At 43.6% G+C, this 14,557-nt stretch overlaps 2 protein-coding genes and 2 non-coding genes across 5 annotated transcripts; 3 read left to right on the top strand and 1 right to left on the bottom strand.

Annotated features, from left to right (window-relative positions):
* The first annotated feature begins 189 nt into the window (after positions 1-189).
* LOC136783241 (hepatic leukemia factor) lies at positions 190-4,108 on the top strand. 2 transcript variants are annotated; one of them, XM_066743219.1, is made up of 5 exons: positions 190-364; positions 462-635; positions 1,853-2,122; positions 3,150-3,361; positions 3,540-4,108. In XM_066743219.1, the coding sequence occupies exons 2-5, from the start codon at positions 524-526 to the stop codon at positions 3,723-3,725; spliced, it is 780 nt and encodes a 259-aa protein (XP_066599316.1). In that variant the 5' UTR covers positions 190-364; positions 462-523; the 3' UTR covers positions 3,726-4,108. The 2 variants fall into 2 exon arrangements, with proteins under 2 accessions (XP_066599316.1, XP_066599317.1); XM_066743220.1 differs by having other exon boundaries at positions 327-635.
* Positions 1,392-1,464, bottom strand: TRNAR-CCU (transfer RNA arginine (anticodon CCU)). The gene has a single exon. It is a non-coding gene; the product is annotated as a tRNA-Arg (tRNA).
* TRNAM-CAU (transfer RNA methionine (anticodon CAU)) lies at positions 2,759-2,831 on the top strand. Its single transcript has one exon. It is a non-coding gene; the product is annotated as a tRNA-Met (tRNA).
* A 5,217-nt stretch (positions 4,109-9,325) lies between the features above and the next one.
* Positions 9,326-11,430, top strand: LOC136783394 (E3 ubiquitin-protein ligase MARCHF2-like). The gene is made up of 5 exons (XM_066743513.1): positions 9,326-9,458; positions 9,575-9,764; positions 10,203-10,377; positions 10,926-11,116; positions 11,232-11,430. The coding sequence occupies exons 1-5, from the start codon at positions 9,404-9,406 to the stop codon at positions 11,428-11,430; spliced, it is 810 nt and encodes a 269-aa protein (XP_066599610.1). The 5' UTR covers positions 9,326-9,403.
* The last annotated feature ends 3,127 nt before the right edge of the window (positions 11,431-14,557 follow it).

The raw sequence follows: 14,557 nt of genomic DNA, 5'->3' as shown, positions 1-14,557 counted from the left end.
GGGCAGATGGCTCGAGGGAAGAGGCGCGCATGCACGGAAAGGTGTCGCGCGTCGAAGGAGCCTCTCTCCGCCCGCCCCCGTCCTCCCCGATAACGCGCCACGGCGATCATACACGATTCCTCCATCGCCTCTTCATTCGCACTCGCGCACATAGTCTCTTTCCTACCCTTGCCTAGTGTGCATGCGTCGCCTCTCTCTCTCTCTCTCTCTCTCTCTCTCTTAGTGGCGCATCCAAAGATGCAACAGCCTCGAAATAATCGCAGAATGCAAGATTCATGCTGGATACACTGAGAAAAAGGAATCGCGTGAAACTTTTTGGTCAGACATTTTACAAATGGATTTTTATCGTTCCATCTGCAGACAGGTATAAAAGAAAAGTCTGGTTTGTGCAAATTAATTGATACGCGTGAATCTCGTACGAGAGTCAAACGGCTCTTTACACATGTGCGCGTGATTTTCAGTTTGTACGCGCGGCTCCTTGAGAAATGCTGATGGATACCAGCGATATCTCGTTCGAGGGGAAATGAATTGTCACGTGAATTCGAGATCGATCTGCATAGATCGATCCGCAGTTTCCGAAGCGTTCTCGGCTCTGCATCTTCTCCAGAGTTATCATCTCTTTGCACCAGCCGCAGGTCTGTCGATTCTTCCAACTCCTGCAGTACCTGCAGTAAATGGAAACGATGCACTGGTTTATATTTTATTTAAAGCACCTATATATATACTTTCATAGAAATTTTGCAATTGCATCTTTATCAGCTTCTTTCTCCGCAGGTAAAGAAAAATTTCGTGCATGTGCGCATATTTCCACTCACCAAACGAACATTATCGCACCGATTGTTTTCTCGAAATATGCGAGATTTTCAATTTGACAATTAGGCGGCCCGAGCTCTTTGCAAATGGATACCGCCTCGATATTTCCTTCGAGGACCAATAGAAACGTGTGAGAGATTGTCGCCGAGCGAGCGAGCGAGCGAGCGCGCCCCTTCCGAATCCGCATAGTTTCCACCTATATGCGTTTTCATCTCTGCGTCGCGCTTTTCCATCTATATAAATGAGTTATCGCGCATTATCCGTTTTGCACCTCAGCTATACAACGTAGATGAGAGTGTGGAGGCCTTGCAAATGCGGGACGTGCGAGCAGAAAGAAAGCGCTAATTACATTGTAGAAAAAGCACGGTTGATCCAATCGCAGTGTGTTATTTCTTCCCAATAGATGATGTAAAAAGCATTTCTAGAGAGATTATATGTATAAAGTATAGAAAAGCTGAGTAGGAAGGTTGGAGGCTGGAGGTTTGATCGATTGGCGCAAAGAGGCGCGCGCGAGGCCAGATTGAAAGAAAGGAGTGAGAGAAAAAGAAGGTGGGTGGGTGGGAGGAAAAAAAAAAAGTTACCCCTGGTGGGACTCGAACCCACAATCCCCGGTTTAGGAGACCGATGCCTTATCCATTAGGCCACAGGGGCAGTTGAGACCGAAGGGGCTACAAATCAACATCCTCCGGATCGATGAAACATGGGTCGCATTTTGACAAATTAACGAGGTTCATGGGAGAGAAAGGGGGGGGGGGGGGGAAGGATCGTTCGACAATCTTGCGCCACACTGCACAATTATAAAGATGCACCACAGCAAGCTTTGCTCGTTCCAGCACCATATTCGACCAGCGCTTTCACACACGCAATATATCTTTCTTTTACTTTCCTGCAATCTTTTTGTCCTCGAGAGAGAGAGAGAGAGAGAGAGAGAGAGAGAGAGAGTAAAAGCATTGAAAGTTGTGTGTTTGTGGAGCGTGAGATGGATAGATATAGATTGTAAAAGGCATTGAAGTTTCACGAGACGATCGTTTTTCTATAGATTTCTGTAGATTGAAACCATGCGCGTTGGTGCAGCAGGAAGGCGCGTCACCGAGCGAAGGGGATATCCTGCACGAGAGGAGCTCTGCTATTTTATTACCGGCACCGTCCGTATTACCGTCTCCTACATTTCCCGCCAGTCTTTCCTTCCCTCTTGGTGCTGCTGCTGCTGCTTTACTACAACCCACAGCAGCAGCGCTATCTGCAACCTCTCCCTTTGCAGAGCGCATCGATCTTACCCACAGACCAAATACCAATGTTTCTCGTTCAGGTAAGATGAAGCAATTTTCATCATTCTACAATCTTCTCTCTTCTCTATCAATTCAGCTTTTCTTGCACAATGATTGCAACTCTTTTTCAACTATTATACGAAAGAGACTATAAATTTATACAAGTAATTTATGAATTATCTCAACTGATATCTCGCAAATGTTTTTTTCTTCATCTTTTTCCAACTATAATGACGAGTGAAGCGGTGATATGCTACACGAGTCATTTTCATTTAAAAAGCTTCTCTTGCACATCTACATTTTTGGTTCAATTTTAATTTTAATTTTTAACGAAACATATTTTAATGGAAAAAGTATACTCTACAAATTTATCCTTTCATTGTTATGAATTAATTGATAAGAAGAGGGGTTTCTTTTTTTTTTCTTTCAAACTCTGGAGGATGTTCGACCAGTAGAGTCTGAAAAAACGTAGCGTAAGGATGAGCTCTTTGGACTATCATTAATAATGTTTCATGTATCGTAGCTGTTTCCTCGCGATCCTTAAGAGCGCACGATTTGTCGAGGGTATTGATTTTAACGGGAAATGTTAAGAATTTTAATCGATAAGATGAGAATGATTGACCAAGGCTGAAATTTTGACAAGCTTCGAGCCCTTTTGGAGAGGTTGGATCTCAAGTGCCTCGGTAGCGCAGTAGGCAGCGCGTAAGTCTCATAATCTTAAGGTCGTGAGTTCGATCCTCACCCGGGGCAATCTTTTTTTTTCACTCTATTATTGCTTTTCTTCTCTTGCTTCCAATTGGATCGGTATCATATATATATATATATACGACGGTAGTTTTTTCTTATGGAAAAAAAAAAATATTTCTACGAAGCTTAATAGGCATTACGCTGCTGCATGCGCAACTCAACTAAGATTAATTGGGCTTGGCAAAGATATCCATGCGCAGCACGCGTTGTAATTCAGCAAAGTATTGTCCGAGTGGCTTTACACGGCTTGGGAGGAGATGTTTTTTTTTTGTTTTTGTTTTTTTTCAAGTGTGTAGAGCGATTTTTGTTGCAATGCTGCAGGTACGACGGCGGCGGCGGCGGCGGCGGCGGCGGCGACTCGGCAATCATTCAATAATAATGCCATTACGGACGATATCCATGAGAAAAAGGCACGAACCGAGAAGAGGCCGATACCGGACGAGCAGAAGGACGAGAAGTACTATGAGAGGCGAAAGCGAAATAACCAGGCGGCAAAAAAGTCACGGGACGCACGGAGAATTCGAGAGGACAATGTGAGAGAGCGAGCTTTCTGTAAACATTACCGTGTCCTTCGCGATCGACTCTCCCCCCCCCCCCCCCCCCTCCTCCTCTACACTCTTACCCTCCTTTGTGTACTATGTACCATCGAGCGTGCTCAACACCACGTAATTTTCAGCACGAAATTCTTGTGGAAAATGATTTATTTTGCAGATAGCGCTGCGCGCGGTGATGCTCGAGCACGAGAATGCCATGCTGAGGGCGCAAATACTGGTGCTTCGCGAGGAGGCTCAGTGCTTGCGTCGAGTCTTGGCGTCGCAGGAATCTACTTCCGACTTTTCATCGACCGCTCGCGCGAGGCCTCGACAAGCCGAGTCTTCTAGTATATATGTATTATAGTTGGACGCGCGTACGTATATTATACAGTATATCAAAGATGGATCGCCGTCCCTAATCACACACACACACATACTTGAGCGCTTTAGAAATGCGCTTTAATATAATATTGTCGCTCCTCCGAGAAAGGAGGAAGGTCCCCTCCCTCCCTCCTACAGTATAGGATACAGCTCGAAAGAGCCCACTATATAACCAACCATGCTGCATTTTATTCAGTCGCCTGGTTACATTTATACATATATATATATATATATATAGCGAGTGGATCAGCCCCTTTCTCCGATGGATCCGAACAAAGCTTCTCCAACCCAGACGCACGGAATCTTTTTATCCTTTATATATTAATTGTGTAAATTATACATATATGTATACACCTACCATTGTGAAGAATCTTGGAGTTTTCTGGCACGCTTTATTTCGCTGTACTCGAAAAAGAGAGAATAAAATGTGCTCGCGGTGAAAGATTTCCCTCCCCATTACAATATAGCAATTCCTCAGTCTCTCATCCGGATGCTACGTACGGGTGGATATCTCTCAGCCTCACACACAGTTTCTCCACTCGTTCGCATTAGAGCCATTTGTCACTCGACTCTTCCCCCCCCCCCCCCCCCCCCTCGTATTGTCGAGCGGACAAGGTGAGTCTTTTTCCTGTTTTGTTTCTTCGGTTTTTTATGGTGAAAATAAAGCTTGCCGTGCAGACGCAGAGCATTTTCCTTTCCGCAAGGTTATTCCAGATGTCTCGCTGCATAGTTAGGCGTTTCCTTGGCTCAGCATTGGTGTATTATTATTAAAGTCAGTAGCAAGAACCTCGCTTTTCTCTATACCACCGAGAGCATCGATTTTAAACGCCATCTCGAGAGAATATATCATCCCTTGGGGCCAAATAGTGCGTGTAAGAGTCGAGGTGTGGAAGAGAAACGTACGTTTTATATTTTATAAAAGAGCAAGTATCGCGGTTTGTCCAAAGTGACGCGAATGGTATATAAGAATCAGCATTGAGTAAACCGATAGATAAATTCGTGCCAAATGTCCATGTATATATTAGAGTACTTTTGAAAAGTCCATTAGAGGGATAATGAAAGAGAAAAACCGGATGGAGCGAGGAGCGTCGAGGAAGCGTAAAGATGAATGGACAGAGAGAGAGAGAGTACAAATGTAAGTATATATATAGAGCATACACGAATAACAAGCTCTCGTATATTTGTGTCCGATAGAAAAGTGGAGAGTTTATTATTTTTGAAAAATAATACAAGATTGATGGTATAGATCCGCGAGAGCAATTTTTGCAGAGGGCGGGGTGCGGAATATCGAGTTCCATGCATGCACGAGTGACTTTGCACAGGGAGTATACAAGTGTAATGTTATTATTATAATTTAAGCAAGGGCAATATATGTATAGCATTGCCGAGTGCGAGACGTTACGTATACTAACGCAGTGTGTGTATACATGGGCTGCAAAGGCAGATGACACCGCGACTCGTCGTTATTCTCTCGCAAGACGATACACAAATAGCGCTCACTGGCGCGCGCGCGCGCGCGCGCCTCTATAAACTGGACGTCCAACTGTCTGTGCGTCTGGTCGACTTGCAAAAATAGGAAGGCGTACTACTATATCGTTCTCGCGCGCCGCATGGCTTCCTACCCTTCTCTCTGCACATTTATATCCCTCGATCCTTTTTTTCTCTCCTCCTCCCCACCGACCGCTAATACATATATATATGTATACATTGAAGAGAGACACATACTGGCCGCGTATAGGGCCTTGGAAAGGAGGGATATCGTTTTGCCGTCGCTGCGCTCTTCTCTGCCACTGCGACAAAATCTTCCATTGTATTCTGCCTGACGATCGAGAGTGTGCAAAGTACGTACGTATGTATTATGTACGGGAGACAAGTTGAGAGAGAGAGAGAGAGAGAGAAGATTGGCAAAGGCGAGACGAAAATTAAGCCCCGCGCACGGCATGCTGGTAGTAGCCGTGCGCGGCGGACGGAAATGGTAGTTGAGGCGCGCGCGCGCGCGCTTCGTGCCATTTCGTATTGGACCATCCGATTTGTTCGATTGGACAATTTCAACGGAAACGCTGCGAGCACGGATATGATCTCGACGGAAAAGAAACCGATGCGGCTTGTACGCGTAACGAGATTGTATAATAGCGACGTAAAGCTTCTATATATACGGCCAATGAATTACTCACGCTCTGCAATGCAACCAAGAGAGAGAGGATCGATCATGAATGAATCGTCGATTCATTCGTGCAGTTATTAGAACAACACTAGAGTCATGCGATGCATCTCTCGCTCTCCGACACTTTGAAGCGTGCATATCCATGTAGCTCGGAGGATAACATATACATATAAGCGACAGTTGATTAAGGAGAGGGAAACGTAGGCACAAATATTTTTCGGCCGTGTTTCGCGCGAGTCACCCACTCTGTCTGTAGTCGTATTGTCGTAAAGGCTGGGCTGTATAGCTGCGCGTATATATATATATATATGGGAAAGCACATAGTGGTCTCTCTAGGGGGGGGGGGGGGGGGGGGGGCTTACTTGACTCGGAATGGCCGTTAATCCACAGTCTGCTTATCGTCTGTAACGCACGAGATGATCTTACACAAGTAGCAAATTACCCACTCGTTTTGTCAATGCGGAGAGACGTGTGTACTATACGTCGAAAGAAGCTTCGAAACTTCCAGTCGACCGATTTGATTAATCTATCTGATCTATCCCTCTGTGCATACAAATATACCGTATACTACGTATGTATATAGCTAGAGGGAAAGATTATATAGTTGTTATATTTACCTCGCGTGGGCTCTCTCTCTCTCTCTCTATTCGCGCGTTATTGGCGAGAGAAGAAATTACTGAGAAGAGGGAGGGAGGGAGGGGAGGCGTCGAATACAAGCGTTGTGCGATTATTTCTGGCCAAGCACGACGTACATGTATATATATACGTCCCTGATTCAAAGCAGTCCCCCCCCCCCCCCCACCCCATCTTACACGGTATATAGGAACACAAGCGTCGCGCTATTTTCAGACGCGTTTAATTAATCTCGAAGGAGAAAAACGTGGGCTTTAAGATGGGGGCCGATTGGTCGACTGACTGGCTGGGTTCGCGAGTCATCCAGCACGCGACGGGACGAGCCATGCACCTGGCAGAAATAGCAGCAGCAGCAGCGAGCGCGCGCGCGCGCGCACACCAACACCAACAACGTGTACATACCAACGGTTCTTTGGCCCGAGAGTCATGGCGCTTTTTCGGTCAACTGTGTGTGAGTGTATAGTATGCATGCCAAGCAAATAGGAAGAAATATACTGGCCGAGAGAGAGGGAGAGGAGAGAGAGAGAGGCTGTGCGCGCGCGCGCGCACACGGATACAACGAGAGCGAGAGAGTAGCGCTTTTGCCACTCGCCATACACTTTTCATCCCCCACTGCTATTATATATACATACCCTTTCACCAACGCACACTTGTGCCGCCCAAGTATACGATATAATACTATTGCTTAGCGTCGTCGTCGTCCTTTATTATATATATATATATATATATATATATATATATATTAGGGTGGTCATTAAAAAAAAAAATTTTGCGGATCTTTAAAAAACACTGGTATTTGATGAGAAACTAGAGTGGTTGAAACCTGTGGCCTGAGATAAATGATGGAAACACGTGGCTCATTGCGATCAAATATAATTTTCGAAGAATTTTACAGTTTTTCGCCGATAACTCATGAAATATTCGATTCTATGAAAAGATGCATATAACCTTTTCTCTGCAGAATTAAATTCTACATAATAAAGGTTCTATACATTTTTCTTCTAGAATGCATACTAATGGAGATATTCTTGAAAAATCAATCCTCTTTTTCGTTTATACACATTATATTATGATATGTTTATTTGAATAATTATTTTTAGTTTACCGTACAATTAACATATTTTATTAAATTAAGAGAAATAAAATGTGTAACTAAACAGCGAAATAAGAATAACTACTCATATGAGCGTATGTCAATATAATGTGTAAATATTAAAGGAAAAAGAGGATCTCGATTTTTCAGCAATATCTCCATTAGTATGCATTCTAGAAGAAAAATGTATAGAACCTTTATTATGTAGAATTTAATTCTGCAGAGAAAAGGTTATATGCATCTTTTCATAGAATCGAATATTTCATGAGTTATCAGCGAAAAACTGTAAAATTCTTCGAAAAAAATATTTGGTCGCATTGAGCCACGTGTTTCCATCATTTATCTCAGGCCACAGGTTTCAACCACTCTAGTTTCTCATCGAATACTAGTGGTTTTTGGGGATCCGTCAAATTTTTTTTTTTTTTTTAACGATCACCCTAATATATATACGTATACAAGCTGCTCTCTCATCGTTGCACGTACATACTACACCCTATATGTATAGATATACTCATTCGAGCAAACGCTGCACTCGATGAAAGCAGAAGCAATCTTTGTAAAAACGTTCGTTCGGACAATTACTTTTGTCGAAGTAACGCTAGAGAGGAAATTCATTTGTTTATTTATCTATCCATCCTTTGCACGCGTGTAAGATGCATGAATTTATATATACGTATAGGATGGAACATACTATATGCAAGTTGTGTGGTTGCAACGCTATTAATAAGCCATTCTGGTCTCGGCAGTAGCACACCTACGTGTACCGGAAGTGAGCGCGAAAATACTGCCAGCGAGATTGCGGAAGTAGCGAATACATATATGTATAATGATAAATTAGTGCGAGTCATCGATATATATATATATATATATATATAAATCGATAGCCCAATGACATCATCATACACCATATCGAACGTACTGCATGGAAAATATGTTCTCCGCGATACTTTGATAATTCTCTTCTCTTTCTCTCTCTCTCTCAACGTTGCGTTATTTATTATATATACGCGTGAAAATGAGGCTTGGTTGGGACGAAACGAGTGACGGTATGGCCCCCCCCCCCCCCCCCCCCACCTCTACCTTGTAGAATTTTTCCTTGAAACTTGCGCTACTCCAGGCGACACAATTGGCTTCGAGTGCAGATTTTACGTGCACCGATCAACTATAATTGGGCAGATGGCTCGCGATCGACGCGAGATACGCAGTGGACGTTTGAACGCGTAAGAAACAGAAGCCTATCAATTTTATTATATACTATATATATATATATATATATATATATATATATATCGACCATGTCGACGACAGACATCAGAATCCAATCGATTTTTTTTCAGGCAAAAGTATATATACTACAATTGCCATGCTAATGTTCGTTCATGATGCATACATATGTATGTATATCCTCTGCTCTCCTTCTATGTACTCGTCTTTTGGCTATAGGAAAAAAAAAGACACGAGTCTCGTTGGAATAAAGTGGATTATATCGAAGCGAGCCGTAGATCGATAATCGATGTTGAGTCGGACGGAGTCGCGCGAGCGCGCGCTCTCGCGACATACGTGATCTCTGGAGGTTCGGAAAGAGGCAGGCTCGGCAGGCTGTGCGGCGACGGCAGCGGCGGGGCCGATATAGAAACTATTTGGACGAGTGAAGCGACGCGACGCGACGCGACGCCCGGCACACAGCTGCAGCGTAAATCGTCGCTGCTCGAGCGAGAGCATATAGCCGCGCGGCCCGCGGCAGGACGATGAGGATATCGCAGAAATTTTAATGTCGAGAAGCGAGCTCAAGATTACCTGCAGCAGTCATAGCAATAATGGCTTAGGTGCGCGACAATTTCTTTATCTCCGCGCACACACACACACACATATATATATATGTATAACTTGATAAACCAAGTTGAGACGATCCCCCTGACACCCATTTACGCTGCACGTATAGAAAATAAAGCAGCACCTTTGTACGATCTGCAAGATGAGATCTGCAGGATTTGTCACATGGGCAGCACCGTTTCAGCATCCTTTCGGGAGGTCCTCAGGGAGAGCGCCGCTTTTGGAAATGTCCAACGATCCGACGACTCTCTCACCAGCCAATCCATCACCTTCTTCGAGCCTTTGATCGCCACCTGCAAGTACGTAATCATGCACCTTCCGTGCATATCTATATCTAATAGTATATATAGTGTCTCTCCGAAAGGACCTGCTCTTGTAAAAACCCTCCTTACCTTGCTATTTCAACTGTTGTACGTGCGCGTGGACGTAACACAATTGGTTTAACGCGAACCCTATATATGTATATATATATACCAGTGGGCACGTTCATTTAATATCGATCGATCATGCACGCGTCCTTGACACATTTTCTCAATTTGCCAGTCGATAGTTTCTCCAAAATATAGAGAACACGTTTATTTCTCTTCTTTCTTTCGTTTCGTACAACAACAGTAATGAATGAATCGTTCAAGTTTTAACAGTTGGAATAAGAGGGTCTCGCAAGTGTGTGTGTGTGTGTGTGTATGTATAAAGAATGAGAGTTTTAATGGAGAAAATTGTGTTGGGCCACAAATTAGATGCCGGGGTACCGTTGGACTGGTGCACGTTGGATGCCTCGAAAGATGGCTGACAGAGTCGGGACACACCAAGTGTGAGATATGCGGCCACAAATACGTCACGCGTTTGATTCCTCGTCAAAGTTTCTTTCGAAGCGTCGTGGCATGGATTGGAATGGCATTGGCCACTCGACAGGTCCCCCCCTCCCTTCACGCACTTTTTCACTCTTAACACATCCATATATAACATTACAGTCTTTGCACAAAAATTGCTAGACGCGCGCGCGCGCGCAGCCTCTCGTTTAAAGTCTTTTGCAAAATTTCCACTAAAAACAATCGCGAATTACACAAACCGCTAGGAATATATCTTTAATAGAGAGAGAGAGAGAGAGAGAGAGAGTTTCGCTCTCCACTGGATTATAATTAGATTTTGGCGCAACACAAAATTTATAGACAAGAAAGCATTCTGTGCACGATACTCTCGCACGATAAAATCCAACAACGATTCAATAAACATTGATACAATGAAGAAAACGCTTTGGCTCGATTATCAAAGAATCATGGACAAGTTTTCATGGAACAATTGTTTCTCGAATGCAAAGACTAATGTTTGCCTTGGCTGCGCGTGCGGGAAGCAATAAGAAATTACACACACACATGTATATATATATATATATATATATCGTAGCGAAGCAGCCGAATATTTCTTACCTTAAACCGCCTGTCCGAATCACGCACACACAGATGCTCATGGAGTTTCTATATTTGGCCGTGAGCACGCCTCTCGCTCTATTTTCGTGCTACATCTGCGCGGTTGGCTCGAGGCTCGTACTGGAGGCTGGTTTTCACGAGGTACCATGGACCATCGTCGCGATGCTACCAACCTGCTGTTTGACCGTCCTCGCTTACTGGACCTGGTTGCTCACCCTGGCAAGGTATTATTATTATACTCCATGTGCAGAGAGAGAGAGAGAGAGAGAGAGAGAGAAGGAATTTTGTATATTTTTAACGAAGAAGCGGAAAAAAGAGGCCGGAATTTATTCTCTTCAGGTTACATGCTCTTAGATGGCGTCACTACTGGAGAACCAACTTTGTCGTTCGTCTTTTGCCAGAGAACCTTTGCTCGATACGATCCTCCGAGCATCCTTCCACTGTGACTGCACCAGCCACCACCAGCACCAATGAGAACGACGAGGATCAAGAGGAAGAAGAGGAGGAAGACAACGAAGCAACTTTTCTGCAGCAATAGGACGCTCGAACCATTCGACGGTTGTCCAAGACGACGCTGCTCTCTGCCATATATACTCTATTGTGTCATGCACACACACACACACACACCATTTCTCTCTGCGATTAAAGACAAATGACAGGAAGCAATCTCAATGTGATTTTCCTCCATTGGAGAAATTCTACATTCCCTTGGTTGGGATCGACTGGAGGGGGTGGTCGTTGACCTATGCAAACGCTATATAGACAGGCCGACTACGGCCACAAAGTGAGATGTAATGATTATGCCAACTGGTAATGGTGATAATGCCGATAAACGGTATAATATATAGTCATTGCGAGTATTACTCTCGTGCAATCGAAAGCTCAACCAGCGTTATCCATGTATATATGTATGGTTGCGCAGAGTCTCTATTGCCTCGTGCTTATTTACAGATTTCAACTGAATGTTGACTTTTCAATCAAACATTTCCCACACCTCTCTTCAGCCATATATATATATATTTCTTTTTAAACTGCAACATGTAGGATATTTTATACCTATGTAGCTATACTCGTATTCACTCGTTTGGCTATGACAATGATACAAGAGTCTTTGGAGATGCATATATACTTTTGTTAGACTGGAGGATAGCTGATATTACGGTTGCGCAGCCTCGATATGGCAGGGGGAGCGATGCAAAGTTTATATAGGTATTATAAGCATTGGGGCCGTTATGCTGTTAAACGAGCGAATCGCCAGTAGCTATCGATGCATCTCTCTTGAAGGAGAAGAAGAAGAAGAAAGAGTATATATATATATATGTATAGGTACGCGTTACGAAGGGTAAAGCGCGCAGAGGCAGCCGTGCAGCAATGCAAGACGAATAACGTAGACTGCATAAATAATGCAACACTCTAACGCTTCTTCTTCTTCTTCTTCTTCTTCCTCCTCCTCCTCCTCCTCCTCTTCTTCACTGTCGCGCGAATTTAACCTTCCAATGCAAAGGTTGAAAAGCCTCGACAAGTACATTGCCGCGAGCCACCACACAACACATGCTCTCTCCTAAAATTGTCTTTTCGAGTTGTCGCTAAACTGCACCGTGTCGCGATCCTCATCCTTCATCAGAGGGAGAGGGATACTCTCGAGGCATTCACTGCAGAAGCAAAAATGCATAGGAATTGAAATGGAATATATTTTAAACGTGAGATTAATCTAGAATCAACTCGAGATGAATTCTTTTAAAAATTGCAACAATTATATTCCATCGTTGAACATCTTCTTCCGTATATATTTTCAACATCCTGTGAAAAGTTGGCGTTGATAAAAATACAACGAATAAAATAGCACCGATTAAAAATGATTCCACTAATTATATTCTCATGTTTGATATTTCATTGTGCAAACCCTCCTTGAATCTTCCAAAGATGCATATTGCTCGCGGTACGTAAATAGCGTAACGCGTACCTTGGATGAAACTAGGGAGTATCTGGAGCGACTGTTATTTATTTCCTGTGCAAATAGAGAGTGCGATAGATCTGCTGCTCGTGTATATATAGTACAAATCAACGAAAATTTCCAACTACTATGCGTGACCATTGCAATCGGGAAACTCGCTTGAAACGGAATAAAACTTTGGGTCGAATCGAGTTAACAAGAGAGGGAGAGAGAGAGAGAGAGGGAGAGAGGGAGAGGCCTGCACCAAGGACGCTCGCAAAGGGTATGTAATCGGACCCACATCGTCACCACCTTCGCGCTCACCCTTGTATACAAAATGGACAATTTCAACGATGCATCGAGAGAGATGACTCTTCTCCCCCTTCCTTCCAAACACCACTCGCCTAATTCTCTCGAATCATGCACTCGTGTGCAGAGAACAATTATCATTAAAGCTCGTCGTGCTTTTTTTCCATTTTTCTATACAAAATCAGATTGTTCAATTGTATGGTTGTACCTTGGTTAAAAAATGAGCTTTGCATCGAATAAGACGACGACACGTAGGTGGTGTAACGTGTTCGGGGTACGATTAGAGACGTATACGTCGATAACTTTTGACATTTGTCTCGCTTCTAACGCGGGAGTGAGCGCGCGCCTTCCAACCAACTCTCTTATTGGTATGTACGTCCGTAGCTTCAGCCTGCGCGAAGAGGACATTGGAATACAAAAAAGTTTACTCCTTGCGACAAGAATAATTGATTTTTATTGGAAAGCAATGCTGCGCGCTTGCTTCTCGTCTTTGCCAATTCGCATATCGACGCTGCAGCGTACACTACACCGTACGTTCCTCTCTCCGCTCGAGGAGAGAAGAAACGGGGGCCCCTCTATATCCTATACACGTATATGTAATACGTAAGGCGTGTCCATGAAGCAGGAGGTATACGAGTATCTATATATATATATATATATATATATATATGTATAGTTGAAATCAATGTTATCCTGAATACGACGAATATCCCCCTCCCTGCACCAATGATATACATTACTGATCCATACGCATGGTCCATCGAAAGATAAAAACTCTATATATAATATTTATAACATTTTATAGCGCAATCGAGAAATTGGCGCTAGGGTAAACGATATACGAGTATCGTCGTATATATATATATATATATAATATGTGTATAATGATGGACGATCGAGAGAAGAAGGTAGCATGAATTTATACGAGACATTGTGTTCCATGTACGTAATCGCATTTATAAATACAATAATTGGAAGCGCACGCGAACACGATGCACTGTTTATAGTCGTTAAGATTTCTGTTTCGCTGCACACGTGTGTGCGCTCGCTCCCCCTAAAGGTCACCAACCGTGCACTGCGCAGAGCTTAATTACACCGAGGCCTCTCTCTCTCTCTCTCTCTCTCTCTCTCTCTCTCTCTCTCTCTCTCTCTCTCGAAGCTGCACATCTCTCGCGCAGGGAAATTATCCACCTCGTCGCTGTGCGTTATATCGTCCGATTTAATGAGAGAGAGAGAGAGAGAGATAAGCTTTAACGATATAGCATATGGGCCACGCGTCTTTTCTTCTTTCCTCGCTAATTCTCCCAGAGATTGATGAAATTGCTTGTAAAATCCATCTGGACGGGGCCAATTTATATCGTATACTATATATACAAGGTGGTAGCGCGTATACGGTAGCCTCGAAAGCTAACCGTACGCGACG

Source organism: Prorops nasuta, unplaced genomic scaffold, assembly GCF_024137725.1.
Source record: "Prorops nasuta isolate Cenicafe-Biocafe unplaced genomic scaffold, Cenicafe_Pnas_1.2 PNAS00033, whole genome shotgun sequence".
NCBI lineage: Eukaryota > Metazoa > Arthropoda > Insecta > Hymenoptera > Bethylidae > Prorops > Prorops nasuta.
This window is presented reverse-complemented; position numbering and strand designations above follow the sequence as displayed.